This window comes from Lampetra planeri, chromosome 45 (assembly GCF_965212315.1).
Source record: "Lampetra planeri chromosome 45, kcLamPlan1.2.h2, whole genome shotgun sequence".
NCBI lineage: Eukaryota > Metazoa > Chordata > Hyperoartia > Petromyzontiformes > Petromyzontidae > Lampetra > Lampetra planeri.
Genome location: NC_136151.1, coordinates 9,378,199 through 9,396,947, shown reverse-complemented (window position 1 = coordinate 9,396,947; position 18,749 = coordinate 9,378,199). Strand labels below are relative to the sequence as shown.

Genomic DNA, 18,749 nt, shown 5'->3' with positions numbered 1-18,749 from the left:
ACGAGCAATGTTGTTGGCGATTCTTTGAAACCGCTTCTCTGCATAATTATAAATGAGATCTGGGAGCAAGAATAACGAAGTGCCTTGTGACAAGTCTTTGTTAATGCTTGGACAGGGACATCAATTCAATCTTTACTATTATCCACCAACAGGGCATGACAAGCAGCCATTTAGGAATGTATTGATCATCTCTAAATGCAATCCTATTTTACATGGTGCATAGCATGCTCAATCGACAATGCTAAAATTCAGAGGCAATATACCATGCCACTAACCCACCATTTCAAGAATGGGGAACAAGATATGAAAGCTCAATGGAACTACAAAATAAGCCCTGCCAAGAACCACAGCAAATGGTGAAATTAAGGTCTATAAAGTATAAAATGAGTAGACATGTAAATTCCTTACATGCAACCACGAACATGCAAAGAGAAAATTGCAGGTGCAATGAAGAAGGCTTTTATTTGTAGTCGCCACAATTATGCTCAGAACATTTGATCAAAAACGGTACAAAATGCTGCTCTATTTCTCAGTAGCACGGGCTGTCATTTTGGTGTAGGTGAGCCCCTTGTAGACGCCGCTCAGGGGCACGTCAAAGACAGCTCCGTTCATGCAGGTGATGCGCAGCAGGGCCGTGTACGGGAGGTCGATGTTTGCACGCCCGATGTTGGCGACAACGGTGACGGTCTTGTGCGGAGGAACCGAGACGGGGAACGTGAGAGTTTCCATCCGCTCCTCCGTGTTCTCGATCTTGTACGTGCTCGAAGAGCCCACGGTGAAGCTGAAGCCGGTCTCCACCTCCACGACCTCCGGGATGCCGGCCGAGACGGTCAGGCTGAAGGTGAACTCGATGCTGTTGGTCGTAGACCACGATGACGTTTTGGTTATCTTCTTGGAGCTCTGGAAGGTGTGAGACTGCACGATGCTGGTGGCGTTTATGTACTCCATTTCTTTAATCTCCTCCATCTGCACGTTAGGCAGAACCTGGTGCATAGTTGGGTAGTTCATGTTCTGGATCACCGACGATTTTATATCATTGATGAAAAGAAAGCCCATGGAGTCGATGTCCGCCCCCGCTCGGCCCCCAACACCCAAGCAGACGCCAGAGCCCACGTCGATCTTGTACTCGGTCTTCAGCCCCCAGTCCGTCATCTTGGCAAAGAACTCACGGTTGCGGCTCGTTCTGAACTTGATGGCACCCAGACGCGTGCCGGCCCCATTGCCCCACAGGGAGAGCTGCGACATGAACTCGCCCGACTGGAATTCAAACTGCTGAGCAGAGAAGTCCACGGTGCCGAATGTCTGCCTTCGCCCGTCAGTCAGCCACACCTCCACGCCCCTCACTTGCCAGCCTCCAACGCTCACGGAGAGTTTCTGAAGCGTGGCCGCATTGCTCCTCCCATCAAACGAGAACGCATTTCCACCTTGGCCTCCAATGATGTGCAGTGTAAGCGGGTAGGACATTATGTCAACCTGGAACAGACAAAGGAGAGAATAGCAAGAATGTTTAAAGCCCAACGACATTATGGTTGTCCGAGTACAAACACAAGCATTAGTACAGTGCACCATAGAACGTACTATTCATCTTAAAGTTGAACATTTTGCAATTCAGGTCTGCAAACCTTTGGGCACCATATTAATACCCAATAGACATTCCTTTCGTGTTCATCATTATAGTTGTGGTTTCGCAATTTGGAAATTAAAATAAGCAAACTCAGGTCAACCATTTTAGATTGTTATTTTGCTTGTACAAGATTGCTCTGCACAAAGTGCACGCGAGTGATCCCGCCACTGAACATGGAATTGTGGTGGCCAGGAGTATCAAAAAGAATTAACTCTACCTTATCTTCCTACATTAACCAGCAGGATATACAGTACAGGCCCATTCCACAACCCTCAAGCCACACGGTCAGAGTAACCCATCTAGCATTGGGAATGTAATAGGGCTGCACGCATCATGTAGGGAGCGGTAGCACAGATACCTTTTGCTTTCCACGAATAGTCAAAAGCTCAGCGAGACGATCCAGGCACTTGGCTGCAGGTCGACCTACACGGGTTATAGCAACAGAAGCAGATGGGTTAAGGTGGCGAGGGGAAACCAGATTAATCCTAGAATCCAAGAACAACCAAATATCAATACGCAGATCGCCCAGACAAAAACCATCCTGCCTCAAAAATGCCTAGTAGAGGTCTTTTAGAGTAGGAAAAATCCAGACCAGTCATTTAGGCATCGAATCAGATTAGGGTTAAGGCAATACAAGATAAGACGGTTTGTAAACTTGTCAAATTAGACAAGTCTTAAAACATTCAGGGGCAGACCACAATTCAAAAACGTAATTCGGAGAACTCCCATGAACTGCAATTCTAAAGTTGCAGGGTTTTAGCTTCCTCCATGAAACCCTCAGATTTCAGGTCAGTTTAAACGAGTTTCCCCAGTGGATAGGCACACTATACGAATGAACCAACTTACAGCAGATTCTCAACCGCGCAAATTATCCATGGTAGGCGAGATTTAGAAACGGTACAACAGGGATGGTTTGAGAAAAATGCAGAGATATAAAACCTGCGCATTTTTTAAAAGACAGTGCAAACCATTAAACGGCAAAAGCACCCAGTTAATGTGTCTAAAGACAAAGACGCACAACTGAAATTTTTCGTGAGCACTTTTCAAATGGGTTGAAACGGTCAAAGCAACCACCGTACCAAAATCGTTATGCACCACACCCACCTCAGAAGTCAACTCTGTGAAGCGCAGATATTCTGTGTTGGTTCCGCCCTCCTTTATATGCAATAGAGCACACATCACGTGGTACAATCACGTGGGCGTACCTTCCCATCCCTGGCCAATCGTGGGGGTGGGAGGGATAAGGCAATTATCGCGAGCCAATCAGCGCGAGGTTTCACTAATTGTATGGCTGGCGCTTCCTGCACGGCGCGCCCATTTTGTGTGGGCAGCCGTTAATAAGCCGAGCCACGCGCGCTGACGCCTCATGAATGCAATCACGGTTCGCATATGAGTCAGTTGAGAGTCCATTGAGGGAGCTCATGTCACGTGGCATAATTACGCACGCGTTCCTCCGTCCATCTTCCTCTCCAAGCCAATCACTGCGAGCCAATTGCCACGAGGATTCGCTCATTGCATGGGTGGTCGTTCCGCGCACACGTGCCCATTGTGTGAGCCGCCGTTTATCAGCCGAGCTACTTACAAGCGCCTCGTTAATGCAATCACGGTCCCGATACGAGGCCTTGATAGTCAATTGATTTGCGGATTTAAGTGATTTTTTGAGTTTTTGTTTAAACTTTTTAACATGGCCTCAAAGTAAAAGGTCAATTTAGCTTCACTGTCATCGCCATCTTGAAATGCATAGTGTTGACGAGTGCCATATTAAGTAATGACCTTAGAACTGTACGTGCCTCTGGTCACTTTCTACCGTCACAAGTTTAACACGTAGGATTTCGTGACCAATGCCATCCATATACAAGTTTTTTTTGTTAGATTGCGTAAATATATAAATGCGTCATGAAACCTGCCAGCACCTTACAAAGCCAATTATTAAGGTTTCTCACGTGAACACAACATCCCAATTCGTTACTCGTACAGCACACCGGTGGATTGGAGAGCAACGCCACAACATTTGCAATCCGAGTACGACGTTTCGCCAATCATTATAACTAGCTGCATCAGGCTGCCAGACAGATTTGTGGATAAATACTCTTGTTTCGTTCCTTAAAAAAGATAGGTAGATGTGATGACATCACTTGTGAGCTTTTCTTGCGCGAATTTAGGTGGATGGGGGTTAGGAATGCGCATACATGATTACGGGTATCCATTACAAGTTGAGTAATTCATATGCTACTTCACGTACATTAAGCATGCTGTCTATGCAAGCCTATTGCTCGTGTTCCCACTGTCGATTGTGTGCACTAAATAGACATCCCTGCTATTGTTCAACGGTGATCCCCGTTGTGTAGGTATGCATTTAAACAATTTGTTATTTCATGATTCTCTTCCAAGAAGCACTAAGTTTGTAGCTATCTGAATGGTTAAAATTATTTTTACTTCTATCAATTTCTATAGATACTCAAATTAGTCTTGGCCAGTAGTAACTAGTTTTGCGCTCTTGTAACTAATTTGTTCAATTGTGGAATGATTTGATGTTGTCTGCCGGCCGAGTCTCCCTTGAAAAATCCCTTCTCACCTCAGGGCGTTTTATTCTGGAACTAAACATCTGATTCTGATATAAAGTGTTTTTTTACATCAAATACATTCAAATGGAACGACATGATCCAAAACGACGTATTGAGGATGTGGTAAATGTGTGTCCCTATTGCACGTAGTTAATCGACTAAACAGATGAAACATATTTTCATGTCTGGTCTCATTTCTTCAATATAATGTGACTTTATAATCTGACTGTACCATTGCGAAGCTATAATAATGCTCAATAATCGTTTCCAGTTTTAAAGCGGGGGGGGGGGGGGGTGAATATTCTTCACACCAACACGCAGAGACAGGTAAGGGTTCCAGTCCCTTTATTCCACGTCCATCCCACACAGCTCCCTCCTTGTACCATTATATCTCAATCCACAGATCTCTGCTCTCGTCACTCTTGCCGACGTCCCCTATCATCTCCATGACCCCTCCCTCATTCCCTCCAATGACATCTCTATCATCATTTCTCAGCGACCAATTCCCTGCCTTCACTTATGGGAGTTTACTCGCTGTAAACTCGGTACAGGGATTGACGTTGTCGATGCAATTTATAATTAACCTCACCAATAACAATAGTCAAATAACGTCCATTATTCGTTTGTGGTCTCAGTTGCAGCTAAATGGCAGCAAGCGCAACGGTGGGATTGATAGTGTAACCAGCGTGTTTGTGTTATGAAACCCGTTCCTTCGGAGTGGGCAGGTAGGAAGGTGTATACTCTTATTTCTTTCGGTAAAGTCACGTAGGTAAAAAATTAAATTAAAATTAATAAAAATAAAACAATAAAAATCACGACGTTTCGGAGGCAACACAAGTCTCCGTCATCAGGTAGGACCGTCACAGCCAGATTTGCTGCATCAAGTGAGGGAGGGATTAAGTACCAGTTGAGGGGGGAGGGGGGGAGGGGCTTATCAGAATGTGGTAGCCATTGAATGGAACGTATCGGTAGGGCGGGAGCTAACAGAGGGACGGGGTACTCGTGGTTGATAACATCTTTCCAATGATTACTAAGTTTGTACCCATCATCACGGTTGAAATTATGTCTGTGTTTGTATATCTGAATGGCTTCGTGTACAAACCTTTGATGGTAGCCAGAGGGTTTGCAGAGCACCTTAGTCTCGGAGAAAACAATCTCATGAGAGCCCACCGCGTTGTAGCAATGATCGGCATCGGCGGAAGACTCAATTTTGCCGTGTTTTAAATCTGACTTGTGCTCGAGGACACGATCAGAGACATGACATTTCGTTTCCCCAATGTAAGTCACCACAGATGGACCATCTTATCTGACAGGCACTATTTTACTTTACCGAGTGTTAACATCCCTAATGTTTAACAGTACTCTCTTATTTGTCAGCCAACACTGGTATAAACATGGGCATTTTCGTTCCTTTTCTATTATGTACATCCACAGTGACTTGCGCACAAACACGTCGTTGACCACGACCACGAGTACCCCGACCCTCTGTTAGCCCCGCCCCCCCCCCCCTCCCGATACGTTCCATTCATTGGCTACCACATTCTGATAAGCCCCTCCCCCCCTCCCCCCTTAACTGGTACTTAAGAGCTTACACCTTGAATCCCGCCTTCACTTGATGCAGCAAATCTGGCTGTGACGGTCCCACCTGATGACGGAGACTTGTGTTGCCTCCGAAACGTCGTGATTTTTATTGTTTTATTTTTATTAATTTGAACTTCATTTTTTACCTACGTGGCTTTACCGAAAGAACTAAGAGTATGAATCCTTGCAGTCACGAAAGCTTCAAATCTAGGTAGGAACGTGGTTCAACCAATCCGGAAGCGTACATGTTTGGGAGGGGCTACCTCTGGTTGGCTGCTGGCTCGCGGTCACGTGACGCACTTCAACCAATCCGAGAGCGTACATGTTTGGAAGGGGCTATGCAAGACACAGACAAAGAATCCCTGGTGGGCAGTGTGGAACTGTTTTTCCTACCTGTATAAATGGTACATCTCTTCATACCACAATATAATTAGTGGTTTTTAAACCTTTATTGCTGGGATAAAAAGGCCACGCCCCTCAGGATAGACAGGCACGCGATTCAATTTGCAGTCACGTGACCACTGGACGGGGGACTTTGGGGAGGGAGATTCTGTAGAAGGCCCAATCGTGACACTACCACGTCGACATTACAAGAGTCTTCGTTGGTGTACTCGTGTGCCTCACAAATGGACAGATGCCCTTTCTGGACCCTCATCAACCTCTCCGAGTCCTGGTGTGCATGTGGCCAGTGTTGGGAGCGAGAAGCATATCGCAGTTGACAAGATCACGCAGCAGAATCCAGGAAAATAAGGCAGCGTGCTACCCAAAACGTTTAGAGTCAGTTGATGACCACCATGGCCTCAATAACAATTGCAGCCAGGAAAGCTCAAGGCACAATAGCCTGGTAAGGAAACCTGGTCACACTTAACCCTTCTAAAGAAAGGTTAAAAATCCTAATTGACGTGACCATGCAGAGGGAGTCATTAAAAAATAAAATTCAATCACTACGTTTAAGCTCTGTGCCAAGGTGTTAATCCAGGCGAGATATATTTATGAAAAAACAATTGCAAGCAACAAATATGGTCAAGGTTGTAGGTGGAGTGGTGTTAATGCCATAACTGGAGGGAGCTCAATGCATTCTATATGTGCCTTAATCAGACCTCTTCAGGGCATAAGCCAGAGCAGCTCATTGTCAAAGAGCATTATTTTTGTTGCCCTAAATGCTCCCCCCGAAGCAGTAATGTGTGGCTTTACAAGTCTTACAAATGCTTGAACAGCAACGTTCCCATTCATTCTGTACGATTATTAGCCATTGGGGTACAATAGCCGGCGACCGCTTAAGAATTCACTCCGCAGCTCCAAATGACATTCTATTCGATGTGCTGCATAGCATTGTAATTTGAAAATACTGAAATCTAGTGGAAATATACCATGCCAACCAAACCAGGTCAAGAATGGCAATGTGGGAGCTTGTGAGTAGCGTGGACCTATAGGCCTGCTGGCTAGTGAAATGCCCACGTCTGTATACCCTTAAGCTGAAGGAGAAAAGCAAAATGAATATTCCTTACATGGCGACCACAAAAAAAACGGAAGCAAAAACTGCAGTGCAGAAGGCTTTTATTCGTAGTCAGCCACAGTTATTCTTTCAGAACATTTGATCAAAAACGGTACAAAATGCTGCTCTATTTCTCAGTAGCACGGGCGGTCATTTTGGTGTAGGTGAGCCCCTTGTAGACGCCGCTCAGGGGCACATCAAAGACAGCTCCGTTCATGCAGGTGATGCGCAGCAGGGCCGTGTATGGGAGGTCGATGTTTGCACGCCCGATGTTGGCGACAACGGTGACGGTCTTGTGCGGAGGAACCGAGACGGGGAACGTGAGAGTTTCCATCCGCTCCTCCGTGTTCTCGATCTTGTACGTGCTCGATGAGCCCACGGTGAAGCTGAAGCCGGTCTCCACTGCCACGACCTCCGGGATGCCGGCCGAGACGGTCAGGCTGAAGGTGAACTCGATGCTGTTGGTCGTAGACCACGATGACGTTTTAGTTATCTTCTTGGAGCTCTGGAAGGTGTGAGACTGCACGATGCTGGTGGCGTTTATGTACTCCATTTCTTTAATCTCCTCCATCTGCACGTTAGGCAGAACCTGGTGCATAGTTGGGTAGTTCATGTTCTGGATCACCGACGATTTTATATCATTGATGAAAAGGAAGCCCATGGAGTCGATGTCCGCCCCCGCTCGGCCCCCAACACCCAAGCAGACGCCAGAGCCCACGTCGATCTTGTACTCGGTCTTCAGTCCCCAGTCCGTCATCTTGGCAAAGAACTCACGGTTGCGGCTAGTTCTGAACTTGATGGCACCCAGACGCGTGCCAGCCCCATTGCCCCACAGGGAGAGCTGCGACATGAACTCGCCCGACTGGAATTCAAACTGCTGAGCAGAGAAGTCCACGGTGCCGAATTTCTGCCTTCGCCCGTCAGTCAGCCACACCTCCACGCCCCTCACTTGCCAGCCTCCAACGCTCACGGAGAGTTTCTGCAGCGTGGCCGCATTGCTCCTCCCATCAAACGAGAACGCATTTCCACCTTGGCCTCCAATGATGTGCAGCGTAAGTGGGTACGACATTATGTCAACCTGGAACAGACAGGAGAGAATGGCAAGAATGTTTAAAGCCCAACGACATTATGGTTGTCCGAGTACAAACACAAGCATTAGTACAGTGCACCATAGAACGTATCAGTCATCTTAAAGTTGAACATTTTGCAATTCAGTTCTGCAAACCTTTGGGCACCATATTAATACCTAATAGACATTCCTTTCGTGTTCATCATTATAGTTGTGGTTTCGCAATTTGGAAATTAAAATAAGCAAACTTCAGGTCAACCATTTTAGATTGTCATTTTGCTTGTACAAGATTGCTCTGCACAAAGTGCACGCGAGTGATCCCACCACTGAACATAGAATTGTGGTAGCCAGGAGTATCAAAAAAGAATTAACTCTACCTTATCTTCCTACATTAACCAGCAGGATATACAGTACAGGCCCATTCCACAACCCTCAAGCCACACGGTCAGAGTAACCCATCTAGCATTGGGAATGTAATAGGGCTGCACGCATCATGTAGGGAGCGGTAGCACAGATACCTTTTGCTTTCCACGAATAGTCAAAAGCTCAGGGAGACGATCCAGGCACTTGGCTGCAGGTCGACCTACACGGGTTATAGCAACAGAAGCAGATGGGTTAAGGTGGCGAGGGGAAACCAGATTAATCCTATAAGCCAATAACCACCAAATATCAATATGCAGATCGCCCAGACAAAACCATCCTGGCTCAAAAATGCCTAGTAGAGGTCTTTTAGAGTAGGAAAAATCCAGACCAGTCATTTAGGCATCGAATCAGATTAGGGTTAAGGCAATACAAGATAAGACGGTTTGTAAACTTGTCAAATTAGACAAGTCTTAAAACATTCAGGGGCAGACCACAATTCAAAAACGGAATTCGGAGAACTCCCATGAACTGCAATTCTAAAGTGGCAGGGTTTAGCTTCCACCATGAAACCCTCAGATTTCAGGCACGTTTAAAACGAGTTTCCCCAGTGGATAGGCACACTATGCGAATGAACCAAATTACAGCAGATTCTCAACCACGGAAATTATCCGTGGTAGGCGAGATTTAGAAACGGTACAACAGAGATGGTTTGAGAAAAATGCAGAGATATAAAACCTGCGCATTTTTTAAAAGCTAGTGCACACCATTAAACGGCAAAAGCACCCAGTTAATGTGTCTAAAGACAAAGAAGCGCAACTGAAATTTTTCGTGAGCACTTTACAAATGGGTTGAAACGGTCAAAGCAACCACCGTACCAAAATCGTATTCCGCTATGCACCACACCTACCTCAGAAGTCAACTCCGTGAAGCGCAGATATTCTGTGTTGGTTCCGCCCTCCTTTATATGCTATAGAGCACACATCACGTGGTACAATCACGTGGGCGTACCTTCCCATCCCTGGCCAATCGTGGGGGTGGGAGGGATAAGGCAATTATCGCGAGCCAATCAGCGCGAGGATTCACTAATTGAATGGCTGGCGCTTCCTGCACGGCGCGCCCATTTTGTGTGGGCAGCCGTTAATAAGCCGAGCCACGCGCGCTGACGCCTCATGAATGCAATCACGGTTCGCATATGAGTCAGTTGAGAGTCCATTGAGGGAGCTCATGTCACGTGGCATAATTACGCACGCGTTCCTCCGTCCATCTTCCTCTCCAGGCCAATCACTGCGAGCCAATTGCCACGAGGATTCGCTCATTGCATGGACGGCAGTTCCAAGCACGCGTGCCCATTGTGTGAGCCGCCGTTTATCAGCCGAGCTACTTACAAGCGCCTCGTTAATGCAATCACGGTCCCGATACGAGGCCTTGATAGTCAATTGATTTGCGGATTTAAGTGATTTTTTGAGTTTTTGTTTAAACTTTTTAACATGGCCTCAAAGTAAAAGGTCAATTTAGCCTCACTATCATCGCCATCTTGAAATTCATAGTGTTGACGAGTGCCATATTAAGTAATGACATTAGAACTGTAGGTGCCTCTGGTCACTTTCTACCGTCACAAGTTTAACACGTAGGCTTTCGTGACCAATACCATCCATATACAAGTTTTTTTTGTTAGATTGCGTAAATATATAAATGCGTCATGAAACCTGCCAGCACCTTACAAAGCCAATTATTAAGGTTTCTCACGTGAACACAACATCCCAATTCGTTACTCGTACAGCACACCGGTGGATTGGAGAGCAACGCCACAACATTTGCAATCCGAGTACGACGTTTCGCCAATCATTATAACTAGCTGCATCAGGCTGCCAGACAGATTTGTGGATAAATACTCTTGTTTCGTTCCTTAAAAAAGATAGGTAGATGTGATGACATCACTTGTGAGCTTTTCTTGCGCGAATTTAGGTGGATGGGGGTTAGGAATGCGCATACATGATTACGGGTATCCATTACAAGTTGAGTAATTCATATGCTACTTCACGTACATTAAGCATGCTGTCTATGCAAGCCTGTTGCTCGTGTTCCCACTGTCGATTGTGTGCACTAAATAGACATCCCTGCTATTGTTCAACGGTGATCCCCGTTGTGTAGGTATGCATTTAAACAATTTGTTATTTCATGATTCTCTTCCAAGAAGCACTAAGTTTGTAGCTATCTGAATGGTTAAAATTATTTTTACTTCTATCAATTTCTATAGATACTCAAATTAGTCTTGGCCAGTAGTAACTAGTTTTGCGCTCTTGTAACTAATTTGTTCAATTGTGGAATGATTTGATGTTGTCTGCCGGCCGAGTCTCCCTTGAAAAATCCCTTCTCACCTCAGGGCGTTTTATTCTGGAACTAAACATCTGATTCTGATATAAAGTGTTTTTTTACATCAAATACATTCAAATGGAACGACATGATCCAAAACGACGTATTGAGGATGTGGTAAATGTGTGTCCCTATTGCACGTAGTTAATCGACTAAACAGATGAAACATATTTTCATGTCTGGTCTCATTTCTTCAATATAATGTGACTTTATAATCTGACTGTACCATTGCGAAGCTATAATAATGCTCAATAATCGTTTCCAGTTTTAAAGCGGGGGGGGGGGGTGAATATTCTTCACACCAACACGCAGAGACAGGTAAGGGTTCCAGTCCCTTTATTCCACGTCCATCCCACACAGCTCCCTCCTTGTACCATTATATCTCAATCCACAGATCTCTGCTCTCGTCACTCTTGCCGACGTCCCCTATCATCTCCATGACCCCTCCCTCATTCCCTCCAATGACATCTCTATCATCATTTCTCAGCGACCAATTCCCTGCCTTCACTTATGGGAGTTTACTCGCTGTAAACTCGGTACAGGGATTGACGTTGTCGATGCAATTTATAATTAACCTCACCAATAACAATAGTCAAATAACGTCCATTATTCGTTTGTGGTCTCAGTTGCAGCTAAATGGCAGCAAGCGCAACGGTGGGATTGATAGTGTAACCAGCGTGTTTGTGTTATGAAACCCGTTCCTTCGGAGTGGGCAGGTAGGAAGGTGTATACTCTTATTTTTTTCGGTAAAGTCACGTAGGTAAAAAATTAAATTAAAATTAATAAAAATAAAACAATAAAAATCACGACGTTTCGGAGGCAACACAAGTCTCCGTTATCAGGTAGGACCGTCACAGCCAGATTTGCTGCATCAAGTGAGGGAGGGATTAAGTACCAGTTGAGGGGGGAGGGGGGGAGGGGCTTATCAGAATGTGGTAGCCATTGAATGGAACGTATCGGTAGGGCGGGAGCTAACAGAGGGACGGGGTACTCGTGGTTGATAACATCTTTCCAATGATTACTAAGTTTGTACCCATCATCACGGTTGAAATTATGTCTGTGTTTGTATATCTGAATGGCTTCGTGTACAAACCTTTGATGGTAGCCAGAGGGTTTGCAGAGCACCTTAGTCTCGGAGAAAACAATCTCATGAGAGCCCACCGCGTTGTAGCAATGATCGGCATCGGCGGAAGACTCAATTTTGCCGTGTTTTAAATCTGACTTGTGCTCGAGGACACGATCAGAGACATGACATTTCGTTTCCCCAATGTAAGTCACCACAGATGGACCATCTTATCTGACAGGCACTATTTTACTTTACCGAGTGTTAACATCCCTAATGTTTAACAGTACTCTCTTATTTGTCAGCCAACACTGGTATAAACATGGGCATTTTCGTTCCTTTTCTATTATGTACATCCACAGTGACTTGCGCACAAACACGTCGTTGACCACGACCACGAGTACCCCGACCCTCTGTTAGCCCCGCCCCCCCCCCCCCCCTCTCGATACGTTCCATTCATTGGCTACCACATTCTGATAAGCCCCTCCCCCCCCTCCCCCCTTAACTGGTACTTAAGAGCTTACACCTTGAATCCCGCCTTCACTTGATGCAGCAAATCTGGCTGTGACGGTCCCACCTGATGACGGAGACTTGTGTTGCCTCCGAAACGTCGTGATTTTTATTGTTTTATTTTTATTAATTTGAACTTCATTTTTTACCTACGTGGCTTTACCGAAAGAACTAAGAGTATGAATCCTTGCAGTCACGAAAGCTTCAAATCTAGGTAGGAACGTGGTTCAACCAATCCGGAAGCGTACATGTTTGGGAGGGGCTACCTCTGGTTGGCTGCTGGCTCGCGGTCACGTGACGCACTTCAACCAATCCGAGAGCGTACATGTTTGGAAGGGGCTATGCAAGACACAGACAAAGAATCCCTGGTGGGCAGTGTGGAACTGTTTTTCCTACCTGTATAAATGGTACATCTCTTCATACCACAATATAATTAGTGGTTTTTAAACCTTTATTGCTGGGATAAAAAGGCCACGCCCTTCAGGATAGACAGGCACGCGATTCAATTTGCAGTCACGTGACCACTGGACGGGGGACTTTGGGGAGGGAGATTCTGTAGAAGGCCCAATCGTGACACTACCACGTCGACATTACAAGAGTCCCCGTTGGTGTACTCGTGTGCCTCACAAATGGACAGATGCCCTTTCTGGACCCTCATCAACCTCTCCAAGTCCTGGTGTGCATGTGGCCAGTGTTGGGAGCGAGAAGCATATCGCAGTTGACAAGATCACGCAGCAGAATCCAGGAAAATAAGGCAGCGTGCTACCCAAAACGTTTAGAGTCAGTTGATGACCACCATGGCCTCAATAACAATTGCAGCCAGGAAAGCTCAAGGCACAATAGCCTGGTAAGGAAACCTGGTCACACTTAACCCTTCTAAAGAAAGGTTAAAAATCCTAATTGACGTGACCATGCAGAGGGAGTCATTAAAAAATAAAATGCAATCACTACGTTTAAGCTCTGTGCCAAGGTGTTAATCCAGGCGAGATATATTTATGAAAAAACAATTGCAAGCAACAAATATGGTCAAGGTTGTAGGTGGAGTGGTGTTAATGCCATAACTGGAGGGATCTCAATGCATTCTGTATGTGCCTTAATCAGACCTCTTCAGGGCATAAGCCAGAGCAGCTCATTGTCAAAGAGCATTATTTTTGTTGCCCTAAATGCTCCCCCCGAAGCAGTAATGTGTGGCTTTACAAGTCTTACAAATGCTTGAACAGCAACGTTCCCATTCATTCTGTACGATTATTAGCCAGTGGGGTACAATGGCCGGCGACCGCTTAAGAATTCACTCCCCAGCTCCAAATGACATTCTATTCGATGTGCTGCAAAGCATTGTAATTTGAAAATACTGAAATCTAGTGGAAATATACCATGCCTACCAAACCAGGTCAAGAATGGCAATGTGGGAGCTTGTGAGTAGCGTGGACCTATAGGCCTGCTGGCTAGTGAAATGCCCACGTCTGTAAACCCTTAAACTGAAGGAGAAAAGCAAAATGAATATTCCTTACATGGCGACCACAAAAAAAACGGAAGCAAAAACTGCAGTGCAGAAGGCTTTTATTCGTAGTCAGCCACAGTTATTCTTTCAGAACATTTGATCAAAAACGGTACAAAATGCTGCTCTATTTCTCAGTAGCACGGGCGGTCATTTTGGTGTAGGTGAGCCCCTTGTACACGCCACTCAGGGGCACATCAAAGACAGCTCCGTTCATGCAGGTGATGCGCAGCAGGGCCGTGTATGGGAGGTCGATGTTTGCACGCCCGATGTTGGCGACAACGGTGACGGTCTTGTGCGGAGGAACCGAGACGGGGAACGTGAGAGTTTCCATCCGCTCCTCCGTGTTCTCGATCTTGTACGTGCTCGATGAGCCCACGGTGAAACTGAAGCCGGTCTCCACCTCCACGACCTCCGGGATGCCGGCCGAGACGGTCAGGCTGAAGGTGAACTCGATGCTGTTGGTCGTAGACCACGATGACGTTTTAGTTATCTTCTTGGAGCTCTGGAAGGTGTGAGACTGCACGATGCTGGTGGCGTTTATGTACTCCATTTCTTTAATCTCCTCCATCTGCACGTTAGGCAGAACCTGGTGCATAGTTGGGTAGTTCATGTTCTGGATCACCGACGATTTTATATCATTGATGAAAAGGAAGCCCATGGAGTCGATGTCCGCCCCCGCTCGGCCCCCAACACCCAAGCAGACGCCAGAGCCCACGTCGATCTTGTACTCGGTCTTCAGCCCCCAGTCCGTCATCTTGGCAAAGAACTCACGGTTGCGGCTAGTTCTGAACTTGATGGCACCCAGACGCGTGCCAGCCCCATTGCCCCACAGGGAGAGCTGCGACATGAACTCGCCCGACTGGAATTCAAACTGCTGAGCAGAGAAGTCCACGGTGCCGAATTTCTGCCTTCGCCCGTCGGTCAGCCACACCTCCACGCCCCTCACTTGCCAGCCTCCAACGCTCACGGAGAGTTTCTGCAGCGTGGCCGCATTGCTCCTCCCATCAAACGAGAACGCATTTCCACCTTGGCCTCCAATGATGTGCAGCGTAAGTGGGTACGACATTATGTCAACCTGGAACAGACAGGAGAGAATGGCAAGAATGTTTAAAGCCCAACGACATTATGGTTGTCCGAGTACAAACACAAGCATTTGTACAGTGCACCATAGAACGTATCAGTCATCTTAAAGTTGAACATTTTGCAATTCAGTTCTGCAAACCTTTGGGCACCATATTAATACCCAATAGACATTCCTTTCGTGTTCATCATTATAGTTGTGGTTTCGCAATTTGGAAATTAAAATAAGCAAACTTCAGGTCAACCATTTTAGATTGTCATTTTGCTTGTACAAGATTGCTCTGCACAAAGTGCACGCGAGTGATCCCACCACTGAACATGGAATTGTGGTAGCCAGGAGTATCAAAAAAGAATTAACTCTACCCTATCTTCCTACATTAACCAGCAGGATATACAGTACAGGCCCATTCCACAACCCTCAAGCCACACGGTCAGAGTAACCCATCTAGCATTGGGAATGTAATAGGGCTGCACGCATCATGTAGGGAGCGGTAGCACAGATACCTTTTGCTTTCCACGAATAGTCAAAAGCTCAGGGAGACGATCCAGGCACTTGGCTGCAGGTCGACCTACACGGGTTATAGCAACAGAAGCAGATGGGTTAAGGTGGCGAGGGGAAACCAGATTAATCCTATAAGCCAATAACCACCAAATATCAATATGCAGATCGCCCAGACAAAACCATCCTGGCTCAAAAATGCCTAGTAGAGGTCTTTTAGAGTAGGAAAAATCCAGACCAGTCATTTAGGCATCGAATCAGATTAGGGTTAAGGCAATACAAGATAAGACGGTTTGTAAACTTGTCAAATTAGACAAGTCTTAAAACATTCAGGGGCAGACCACAATTCAAAAACGGAATTCGGAGAACTCCCATGAACTGCAATTCTAAAGTTGCAGGGTTTAGCTTCCACCATGAAACCCTCAGATTTCAGGCACGTTTAAAACGAGTTTCCCCAGTGGATAGGCACACTATGCGAATGAACCAAATTACAGCAGATTCTCAACCACGGAAATTATCCGTGGTAGGCGAGATTTAGAAACGGTACAACAGAGATGGTTTGAGAAAAATGCAGAGATATTAAACCTGCGCATTTTTTAAAAGCTAGTGCACACCATTAAACGGCAAAAGCACCAAGTTAATGTGTCTAAAGACAAAGAAGCGCAACTGAAATTTTTCGTGAGCACTTTACAAATGGGTTGAAACGGTCAAAGCAACCACCGTACCAAAATCGTATTCCGCTATGCGCCACACCTACCTCAGAAGTCAACTCCGTGAAGCGCAGATATTCTGTGTTGGTTCCGCCCTCCTTTATATGCAATAGAGCACACATCACGTGGTACAATCACGTGGGCGTACCTTCCCATCCCTGGCCAATCGTGGGGGTGAGAGGGATAAGGCAATTATCGCGAGCCAATCAGCGCGAGGATTCACTAATTGAATGGCTGGCGCTTCCTGCACGGCGCGCCCATTTTGTGTGGGCAGCCGTTAATAAGCCGAGCCACGCGCGCTGACGCCTCATGAATGCAATCACGGTTCGCATATGAGTCAGTTGAGAGTCCATTGAGGGAGCTCATGTCACGTGGCATAATTACGCACGCGTTCCTCCGTCCATCTTCCTCTCCAGGCCAATCACTGCGAGCCAATTGCCACGAGGATTCGCTCATTGCATGGACGGCAGTTCCAAGCACGCGTGCCCATTGTGTGAGCCGCCGTTTATCAGCCGAGCTACTTACAAGCGCCTCGTTAATGCAATCACGGTCCCGATACGAGGCCTTGATAGTCAATTGATTTGCGGATTTAAGTGATTTTTTGAGTTTTTGTTTAAACTTTTTAACATGGCCTCAAAGTAAAAGGTCAATTTAGCCTCACTATCATCGCCATCTTGAAATTCATAGTGTTGACGAGTGCCATATTAAGTAATGACCTTAGAACTGTAGGTGCCTCTGGTCACTTTCTACCGTCACAAGTTTAACACGTAGGCTTTCGTGACCAATACCATCCATATACAAGTTTTTTTTGTTAGATTGCGTAAATATATAAATGCGTCATGAAACCTGCCAGCACCTTACAAAGCCAATTATTAAGGTTTCTCACGTGAACACAACATCCCAATTCGTTACTCGTACAGCACACCGGTGGATTGGAGAGCAACGCCACAACATTTGCAATCCGAGTACGACGTTTCGCCAATCATTATAACTAGCTGCATCAGGCTGCCAGACAGATTTGTGGATAAATACTCTTGTTTCGTTCCTTAAAAAAGATAGGTAGATGTGATGACATCACTTGTGAGCTTTTCTTGCGCGAATTTAGGTGGATGGGGGTTAGGAATGCGCATACATGATTACGGGTATCCATTACAAGTTGAGTAATTCATATGCTACTTCACGTACATTAAGCATGCTGTCTATGCAAGCCTATTGCTCGTGTTCCCACTGTCGATTGTGTGCACTAAATAGACATCCCTGCTATTGTTCAACGGTGATCCCCGTTGTATAGGTATGCATTTAAACAATTTGTTATTTCATGATTCTCTTCCAAGAAGCACTAAGTTTGTAGCTATCTGAATGGTTAAAATTATGTTTACTTCTATCAATTTCTATAGATACTCAAGTTAGTCTTGGCCAGTAGTAACTAGTTTTGCGCTCTTGTAACTAATTTGTTCAATTGTGGAATGATTTGATGTTGTCTGCCGGCCGAGTCTCCCTTGAAAAATCCCTTCTCACCTCAGGGCGTTTTATTCTGGAACTAAACATCTGATTCTGATATAAAGTGTTTTTTTACATCAAATACATTCAAATGGAACGACATGATCCAAAACGACGTATTGAGGATGTGGTAAATGTGTGTCCCTATTGCACGTAGTTAATCGACTAAACAGATGAAACATATTTTCATGTCTGGTCTCATTTCTTCAATATAATGTGACTTTATAATCTGACTGTACCATTGCGAAGCTATAATAATGCTCAATAATCGTTTCCAGTTTTAAAGCGGGGGGGGGGGGGGTGAATATTCTTCACACCAACACGCAGAGACAGGTAAGGGTTCCAGTCCCTTTATTCCACGTCCATCCCACACAGCTCCCTCCTTGTACCATTATATCTCAATCCACAGATCTCTGCTCTCGTCACTCTTGCCGACGTCCCCTATCATCTCCATGACCCCTCCCTCATTCCCTCCAATGACATCTCTATCATCATTTCTCAGCGACCAATTCCCTGCCTTCACTTATGGGAGTTTACTCGCTGTAAACTCGGTACAGGGATTGACGTTGTCGATGCAATTTATAATTAACCTCACCAATAACAATAGTCAAATAACGTCCATTATTCGTTTGTGGTCTCAGTTGCAGCTAAATGGCAGCAAGCGCAACGGTGGGATTGATAGTGTAACCAGCGTGTTTGTGTTATGAAACCCGTTCCTTCGGAGTGGGCAGGTAGGAAGGTGTATACTCTTATTTCTTTCGGTAAAGTCACGTAGGTAAAAAATTAAATTAAAATTAATAAAAATAAAACAATAAAA

The 18,749-nt window shown here is 45.6% G+C and overlaps 3 protein-coding genes across 4 annotated transcripts; all 3 read right to left on the bottom strand.

Annotated features, from left to right (window-relative positions):
* Positions 1–436: 436 nt before the first annotated feature.
* On the bottom strand, positions 437–2,818 carry LOC144733153 (aerolysin-like protein). Of its 2 annotated transcripts, XM_078614930.1 has the most exons (3): positions 2,729–2,748; positions 1,983–2,047; positions 437–1,473 (listed from the first exon to the last, which is right to left on the bottom strand). In XM_078614930.1, exon 3 carries the CDS (start codon positions 1,462–1,464, stop codon positions 523–525), a length of 942 nt encoding a protein of 313 aa, XP_078471056.1. In that variant the 5' UTR covers positions 1,465–1,473; positions 1,983–2,047; positions 2,729–2,748; the 3' UTR covers positions 437–522. The 2 variants fall into 2 exon arrangements, with proteins under 2 accessions (XP_078471056.1, XP_078471057.1); XM_078614931.1 differs by lacking the exon at positions 1,983–2,047 and having other exon boundaries at positions 2,729–2,818.
* A 4,491-nt stretch (positions 2,819–7,309) lies between these two features.
* LOC144733151 (aerolysin-like protein) lies at positions 7,310–9,643 on the bottom strand. Its single transcript, XM_078614927.1, has 3 exons — positions 9,604–9,643; positions 8,852–8,916; positions 7,310–8,342 (listed from the first exon to the last, which is right to left on the bottom strand). The coding sequence occupies exon 3, from the start codon at positions 8,331–8,333 to the stop codon at positions 7,392–7,394; it is 942 nt and encodes a 313-aa protein (XP_078471053.1). The 5' UTR covers positions 8,334–8,342; positions 8,852–8,916; positions 9,604–9,643; the 3' UTR covers positions 7,310–7,391.
* Positions 9,644–14,185: 4,542 nt separating this feature from the next.
* LOC144733152 (aerolysin-like protein) lies at positions 14,186–16,545 on the bottom strand. Its single transcript, XM_078614929.1, has 3 exons — positions 16,480–16,545; positions 15,728–15,792; positions 14,186–15,218 (listed from the first exon to the last, which is right to left on the bottom strand). Exon 3 carries the CDS (start codon positions 15,207–15,209, stop codon positions 14,268–14,270), a length of 942 nt encoding a protein of 313 aa, XP_078471055.1. The 5' UTR covers positions 15,210–15,218; positions 15,728–15,792; positions 16,480–16,545; the 3' UTR covers positions 14,186–14,267.
* Positions 16,546–18,749: the final 2,204 nt, after the last annotated feature.